Below are 8,489 nucleotides of genomic sequence, written 5' to 3' on the forward strand. Positions count from 1 at the left end.
TGTGAGAACTGCCTATTCAACTCTGTTGGGCCAGGATGTAGACCTTTCCAAATCACATGAGCTTCTCCCTGTTGGCACAGTCAATCATATCTGAAAATGACGATATATGGAAATAATTAAATAACAAAGAAGAGAGATAAACAATGTCAAGTGACTTGGGCAGTAGCCAGGAACTGAGACTGTTAAAAAATATTTTGCAGAAGATTGTACATTTAAAAGCCGTAAACTGTGACTGATCATAGGAATTTATTTTTAAATAGGTTTCATTAGTTCAAGTTAGAATGACAATAAATGTGAAGAACATGTCTGGGATGTGGGTTTTTTGTTGTTGTTGTTGTTGTTGTTTTGTTTTTGCTTTTATTCAGCAAAGCATACATTTTTTTTTTCCAAAACCTAAAATCATTCAGCAAAAAACCAACCAAAGAACAATAACAAAAAAACAGCGCACATGCCACAAAGCAAACCAAACATAGCTCAGTTTGCCTACTGATAACATATTTTGTCTTTTAATTTTGGCATGTCGAAGTCACAGAAACTCACAGACTTAATATGCACACCCAAAGATTCTAAGTGCTTATTTAGGAAGTATCTTTATTTGGAATAAAGAATTTCGAGTTATAAAACTGATGGCTTATAGAATGCAGTTTACTAAATTGGTCTTCGTTCTTACAAACTAGAGTAATCTTGTTCTTTGAGAGTTGAGAATATATATTCATCTACATTTCTGCATCGAGTGGCCCACAGTTAATTTTCATCACTGGTGGGGTGGGCAGAATGTTCACTCTCTTCTGCTGCTGTGCTGTGTCTTCGTTGACTTGGAATAGCAGGAAGCACTCGGTTTGTCCGCAGAGGTTCTCCAGATAGAACTGGGGAGAAAGAATAGAATGAGAGACTTTCAAGATTTGCTTCTCTCACAGGAAGGCAGCAGGAGAATTGTGTTGTGTTTTAGGAGTGGAGACATTTCTAAGAAGGGTGTCTTGGCGAGAGCTAGACTGCAAAGAGAAGCTGTGTATGCATTTCTTGTATATGTATCTGTTCAGACTTGCCACATGAAGTCTGGGATTTCAAATACGTCCACACAGAAGACTGTACCAAGTTTGATCAAACATAATTGGGCTGTGCATGTCTGGCAGAGCTTTTCCTTGGGGTAGAGTAGCTGTTGATGTTCAACAACTGCTCACAAGGCTCTAAAGAAGGCCCAAGACATTTGTACTGTGCTTTTATGCAAACCTCAAAAGGCTCTCAGGCTTCTTTTAGGAAAAGCACTGTGGGGCCTTTCATTTCTTTTTTGTAGAGCCAAGTTGATCAAAGATCTTTATCTTTCCTTCTCTCCTGAAACTTAACTGTGAAAAGCAAAGCTCTTGGGCCCTGCCAAAGAAAACCTCCCTTTGGCTTCTCCAAGCTCCATCAGCATTCAAGACTGAGTGGCTCTTTCCTTAACTAGATGTTTTTGTGGCTACAGTTCTGCTTAAAGACAAATTCGGGCTTGAATTTCATTCAATGATAGAATTGACACTATCCAAAATGTTCACTTTACACACATCTGTAAAGGGCAGAGGAACTGATCTGTCAAGGAAGAGGTCTTGGTTTCTGCTACTAACTCTCTGTGTGACCTTGGACATATCCCTCTACCTCTTAGTTTCCTTATCTGCTAAAAGACAGAGTTGTACTAAGACCCTATAGTTCATCATTTTAACCTAAAGAGTTCTAGAGCTCTTGGTTTGTCTCCTTCAAATCCTTGCCTAGGGGAGAAAGACATACTGGATATATACTCTGTGCAAACAGTGTGCCAAGTGTTTTACATATGTTATCTCATTTAGTACTCCCACAAATCTTATTAGGATGGCACTATCATTATGGACAGTGAGGAAACTAAAGTACAGAAAGGTTGAGAAACTTATCTGAAATAGGACAGCTCCTAAATCATCTAACCTGCACTTAGAAGGATGTGGAGGGGCTGTGTGTGTGTGTGTGTGTGTGTGTGTGTGTGTGTGTGTGTGTGAAATGCAGTGGGGTGCAATTGGAAGAAAAAAAGAAAATAAATTAGAATGTAGTAAGTATTGCTTATTTCATGAGGCAGTAGACTCAGTGTCCTGTAGTTTTGTTTCTGGCTCTACAACGGGAATAATAGTAAAACTTGCTTTATTATTATTATGCTTCAGAGTATAGATATGAGAATATTCAAACTCAGAATCTCTGGGTGGGGGACCCAGGAATCTGCTTCACAACAAACACCCCAGGTAATACTTAGGCATACTCAAGTTTGAAGATCACTGGCCCAATGGAGTATATTAATATTTTATATTAGGAGAGTTTTTTATATAAAATATTATAAAATAAATCAATAATACCAAGAGTAATCCTGATGAACTGAATTTTTTTTTCTGCTTAGGAATGCATGGACTGTAAGTACAGAGGTGATGTATATTTTTATCTGTCCAGTATAGTAAAGAAACCTATATCAGGAGGCCAGTCTTAAAAGGGAATTTTTAAAGCACCTTCCTAAAGACATTAAATAATACATGTAAAAATAAACTGTTTATTGCTTCAATAGTTCAAACACAAAAAATTCCTAAAGGGAGGGAGTATTCTTTTTTTTAAAAAATAAGCATCTAAAAAAAGCTTTAAAGATGGTCTCTGTTTTCCTATAATTTATAAGTGTTGGCACCTGATGTTGGGAGCTGGAAACCAGCCTGGCCAACATGGCGAAACCCCATCTCTACTTAAAAAAAAAACCAAAAATTAGCCAGGCGTGGTGGCAGGCACCTGTAATCCCAGTTACTTGGGAGGCTGAGGCAGGGGAATAGCTTGAACCTGGGAGGCAGAGGTTGCAGTGAGCTGAGATCCTGCCATTGCACTCTAGCCTGGGTGACAGAGCAAGACTCCATCTCAAAAAAAAAAAAAAAAAGAAAAGAAAAATGAAAGTAAACTGAAATAACATTTAGTTGTGTCTAGATGTGTTAACACTTGCAAAGGAAGCTGTGGAAGATTCATAATACTTACATTTTTGATCTGGTAGGGGAGCTAGGTTGTTCCGAGTGAAAGGAAGATCCCTGATTTTGTGTCTGTTCGGGGAAAGATGCTGAAAATTTTGTCCTGAAGATAAAACATATTTGCGTCAATCACTTGAGACTCAACCAAGTGCAAATTACAGAATGCAATGGATGAGAGAATCATCAAAGTTGTTACAGATCACTAAATTTAAGGTGGTAAAAGTAACAATGAAAACAATGATAGCTATACTTTATTGCATTTCTGTTATATACCAGTCACTGTTTAAATGATAGAAAAAGGTACTAGAAATCATTTTTTTTTTTTTTTTTTTTTTGAGACGGAGTCTCGCTCTGTCACCCAGGCTGGAGTGCAGTGGCCGGATCTCAGCTCACTGCAAGCTCCACCTCCCGGGTTTACGCCATTCTCCTGCCTCAGCCTCCCGAGTAGCTGGGACTACAAGCGCCCGCCACCTCGCCCGGCTAGTTTTTTGTATTTTTTAGTAGAGACGGGGTTTCACCGTGTTAGGCAGGATGGTCTCGATCTCCTGACCTCGTGATCCGCCCGTCTCGGCCTCCCAAAGTGCTGGGATTACAGGCTTGAGCCACCGCGCCCAGCTAGAAATCATTTCTTGAGTGTACTAGTTTAAACAAAATTTTATAAAGAAGCACAGTGGGTTACTCACCCCATAAAAGTTAAAGTTGAAAAAAAATGAAAATAATATAGATATGGCATATCTTATCATATATTCATCAAATCTTTGATGAAATGAGTGGGTGATGAATAGAGTATTTTCTTCTAGAGCAGAGTTTCTCAATCCTGGCTGCACATAGGAATTATCTAAGAAGTTAGAAAACATACTGCCATCCTGGCCACATCCCAGGTTATTACATCGGAATTTCTGGAGGTGGGGCATGGTGTCAGATGTTTATCAGCTCCCAGCTGATTCAAGTGCAGCCAGGATGGAGAATCATTGACCTGGAAGATAGAATGGGGTGGATGCACTTGGGAAACTTATTCTCTAACTTGGACAGAAAGCAATGGTGTATGCGTGGACCATGTGAGCCAGCTCTCAAGAGCTGATGGTTACGCTTTCAGAAATTTTGTGAACTGTTTGACATCACACTAGTGTCTTGAAATCAGCCATGGTGGGTGTAGTTACACTGTGAAAAATCAACAAGCACAGATTTTTCTCCTTGAAAGCCAGCTGGTAAACATTCATCAATGTACTACTGACTTTAAGATATGGATGTTCGATACCTGAAAACAGAAGCGGACACACAAATGTGATTTAAATCCATTTTAAAATTGACTGGATGGTGTCATGAATAGGAGCTTGGTTGGACTCTTGGGTCAAACAGAATTAGGCTTGATTCCCTGCTTCCCCACTTTTTAGTTGTATGACCTTGGGCAAATGATATAACGTCTCAGCACCTCAATTTTTTCATATACAAAATGATGAAAATAATTGTATGTCTTTTCCACTTGTCATGAGGATTACATTGGAGAACAAGAGTAAAGCATTTAGCTTATAGGGTAAAGTACTCAATAGACCTTAACAAAAAAAGATTATTTGATCTTTTGCCTATAAGTCTAGTAAGAAAGAACCAGAGTTGCTACAACAATGCTCCTAGAGTTTAAGGGCCTTCTGTTGGAGCAAAATAGCATAAGAAAAAAAGAAAAAACAAGAGGATTAGCCAAGATCCACCGTCCATCTGTTTAGGTGAATCTCATGGTGGATGGTCTGTGCAGAAATGGCCACCTCAGCAATGTTAGTTGATGGAGATTAAATCTCCAGTCTCCCTGGTGGATATTTTGCCATTATATTTTATCCTATTGAACACTGAACGTCAAATAACTTCAGGAGCCATTATTTACAGAGAAAATAATCCATGTGTAGAATTATCATTAAAATTTATATTAGCAAACAGCTTATTTATCCATGAACACTTGAGCAGATATTTGTAAAACCAACAATGAGATAATGACAATTAAGAGTTATGCTTATGGAGCACTTACTTTTGTCAGGAATAGGGATAAATGCTGTAGGCATAATCTTATATAATTCTGACAATCACTTTTTCTTGTGAGATAGATTCTATTATCATCCTCATTTTACAAATGAGGACCTTGTGACTTCGAGGAGTTCTAAAAGTGCTCAAGTCATATGCTAGGAAGGGACAGAGCCTAGACTTCAACCCTATAGGGCTGACCCTGTAACTTCTGTTATTCTGCCTCCTCTAAGCAGATGGGAGAAGTGGGCAGAGAAGGGTTGCAGCAGTGACTTGGACATGAAGGGGAGTTAAATTTTATTCCATGTTGGCATTTTGCTCAGTTTTCAGGGATAGGGATTTGCTTAGCCCAAAGCTGTTTGGTGCTGCAGACAACTGAAGGGAGCGTTCAGCTTTGGGGACAGGGTCAAGGACCACTGTCCTAGAAAAAAAGGATAGGAAATGTTTTCACGGTTACATGATGGAACCAGAGGTGAATGCAGCATTAATAATAATAATAATGATAATAATGATAAATAGGTAATTCAGCAATCATCCATTGAGCACTCATTATATTCCAGACCCTAGAGTACAAAGAGGAGAAGGCAAAGTGTTCAGGAAGGGATTGCAATTGATGTGGGAGGAGACACAGGTAAACATGTGGTTTTGAAGCTCCATGAGTAGTGCTGTGACAGAGTTTGTGAGGGCATTGCAGAGAAAGGAATGGTCCAGAGAAGTTGAGGTTTTCTTGGATCCCACAGACCTTGTTCCAATATCTCTCTGCCACTTCCTAGCTAGCTCTGTGACCTTAGGCAGATGAGCTAACCTCTCTGTCTCAATTGCTTCAATTATAAAGAGGATAAATTCTCTCCTGCAATGTTGTGGAAAGCGAAGTGTGTAGGTGTGTAGGTCAGCAAGGTGGAGCTATTCTTTTGTTTTTGGAGACAGTGTCTTGCTGTGTTGCTCAGGATGGAGTGCAGCGGTGCCATCCTGGCTCACGGCAACCTCTGCCTCCCAGGTTCCAGCAATTCTCCTGCCTCAGCTTCCTGAGTAGCTGGGACTACAGGCGTGCACCACCACACCAGGCTAATTTTTGTATTTTTAGTAGAGACGGGATTTCACCATGTTGGCCAGGCTGATCTTGAACTCCTGACCTTAGGTGATCCACCCGTCTCAGCCTCCCAAAGTGTTGGGATTACAGGCATGAGCACTGTGCCCGGCAAGGTGGAGCTATTCTTATTAGGAGTCCTATGAAAGAACCATATTTCCTACAGAGATCAGGGTGACCTTCACATATTATAGAAGGTGAGTTTTGGGCTGGTTCTTAAAAGATTATAGGAATCAGTCAAGCACACAGCGGAGAGAACCCAAAATAATAACAAGGGCCAAGATGTCATAGAATGAAAAGGTATGAAATTGTCAAGAAACTGAGACATATTCAAGGAAATGCTGAAGAGGTAGGGGTGGGGATTTGAGATGGGCGGTGCCGAAGCTGAGAATGACCATGCCGTGAGGGCTTTGTTTGCCCCGTTTAGAACCCTGGCCTTTGTCCTGAAAAGATGCAAAACCTTTGATGGGTTTAGACAGAGGGGTCACAGGATCAGACCTAACCAGCCAGAAGAGTGCATTGTTGCTGAGATAGTCTAGAAAATTCTAGAGAAAGAAGCTCTCTTTTGCAGGAGAAAGGAAGTGCACACTCTTACTTTTCTTGTGATGGCTTATAAATAACCAGGCTGGCAGACAACACCACAGACCTTTCTGTTCCATTTTCTCTGAAAGCTGCCTGCAATGAATTAAGCTGATGTGCTCCAAATTCCAACTCTCTAGGATAAGTGCTTCATTACCCATCTTGCTGCATCCAACCCCTGACAGGTCTCAATAAATGTTAAGCAATAATCATTAGAGCTAAATGTTCAGGGCTGCTGATGTAAGCATTGGATAGTGGCTGCCCGGAATTTTAACAGCAGCACTGCTAACCCATATTATTTCTACCAAACCCAGGGCAGGAAAGGAGGAAATCCAAAGATAAAGGGACTATCCAAGTTCAAGTCAGTGCTACAGTGGGATGATTTATCCAGCTGCTTTACCGCATTAAACTTTCACATAAAATATTGAGAGCTCAACGTAGAAATCTAAGTTTCGACCCTCCTAGACTAACAACAACGACAACACCCACTTCAGTGTAGTGCAGAAGCCTCAGTGATCTCAAAACAATTATTGTTAAAAATGTTCACAAAAATAAAATCTGTAAGGCTAGGAAAGGTTTTTTTTTTTCTTTTTCTTTTTCTTTTTTTTTTTTTTGAGACAGAGTCTCGCTTTGTCATCCAGGCTGCAGTGCAGTGGTGCGATCTCGGCTCACCGCAACCTCTGCCTCCTGAATTCAAGCGATTCTCCCGCCTCAGCCTCCAGAGTAACTGGGACTACAGGCGCTCGCCACCACGCCCGGCTAATTTTTGTATTTTTGTATTTTTAGTAGAGATGGGGTTTCACTATGTTGGCCAGGCTGGTCTCGAACTCCTGACCTCAGGTGATCTCCCCACCCTGGCCTCCCAAAGTGCTGGGATTACAGGTATGAGCCACCATGCCCAGCCGCAATGGCTCATATTTATAATCCCAGCATTTTGGGAGGCCAAGATGGGTGAATTGCTTGAGGCCAGGGGCTGGCTCTAGACTAGTCTGGGTAACAAAGTGAGACCCTTGTCTCTACAAAAAAATGATGACAAAAAAATTAGCCAGAGGAGGAGGTGTGTCTGTAGTTCCAGCTACATGGGAGGTTGAGATGGGAGGATTGCTTAAGCCCATGAGTTTGAGGCTGAAGTGAGCTATGATCAAGCTACTGTACTCCAGCCTGGGTGACAGATCCTATCTCTCTCTAAAAAAAAAAAAAAACTCTCCCTCTCTTTTGATAAATTACTATGATAAACACTCAGCAATTATTTAATGTATGATCAAATGACTAAGCTCCTTTCCATTTTTAAAACCGTATGACTGTATCTAAACACGAGAAGAAAGTTCATTAAAATCAGTTGCAAAAGCATTTTAGTAAATTTACACCCCTTAAAACTGATTTATAGGCTGAAGACACTTGGGAAATTTATCTTACCATGACTCAGTTGCCTAGAATGGCTCCTAGTTATAATCAGCACTCAGAAAAATTGGTTGAAAAAAAGTATTTGATATAGGCCGATTCCATTGGAGAATTTCACCTTTCCTTTTCTGTTATTCTGCTGCCCCAGGATTTTTCTAGTTATTTCATTGTATAAGTGAGCAAATCCCCAAACCACGTTTATTGAATTTCCTTTTATTTCAAATAAGATGGAAATTTTTGGGTGGCACATGTGTCAGAACGTACTAATTCTCTACCCAATATCTACTCCCTCACTTAGAAACAGAAATCCAATTTTGGAGGGATAGCAACATGGCCAGCTAAAAGACTCCTTGTTGATAGTTGTGAACATATGACCAAAGTTTAGGCCAATGAGACGCAAGCGGAAGTGTGGGACTTAA

The 8,489-nt window shown here is 40.4% G+C and overlaps 1 protein-coding gene across 1 annotated transcript in view; it reads right to left on the reverse strand.

The window, feature by feature from the left end:
- Window positions 1-228: 228 nt before the first annotated feature.
- The window catches only part of ANKRD55 (ankyrin repeat domain 55), a 143,862-nt gene continuing 135,601 nt past the window's right edge, over window positions 229-8,489 (reverse strand). The window contains exons 10-11 of the mRNA XM_028849443.2: window positions 3,004-3,096; window positions 229-866 (exon numbers count right to left, since the gene is read on the reverse strand). Coding sequence (XP_028705276.2) covers window positions 745-866; window positions 3,004-3,096 — 215 coding nt within the window. The 3' untranslated portion in view covers window positions 229-744. The remainder of the gene's footprint in view (window positions 867-3,003; window positions 3,097-8,489) is intronic.

Source organism: Macaca mulatta, chromosome 6 (genome assembly GCF_049350105.2).
Source record: "Macaca mulatta isolate MMU2019108-1 chromosome 6, T2T-MMU8v2.0, whole genome shotgun sequence".
Taxonomy (NCBI): Eukaryota; Metazoa; Chordata; class Mammalia; order Primates; family Cercopithecidae; genus Macaca; species Macaca mulatta.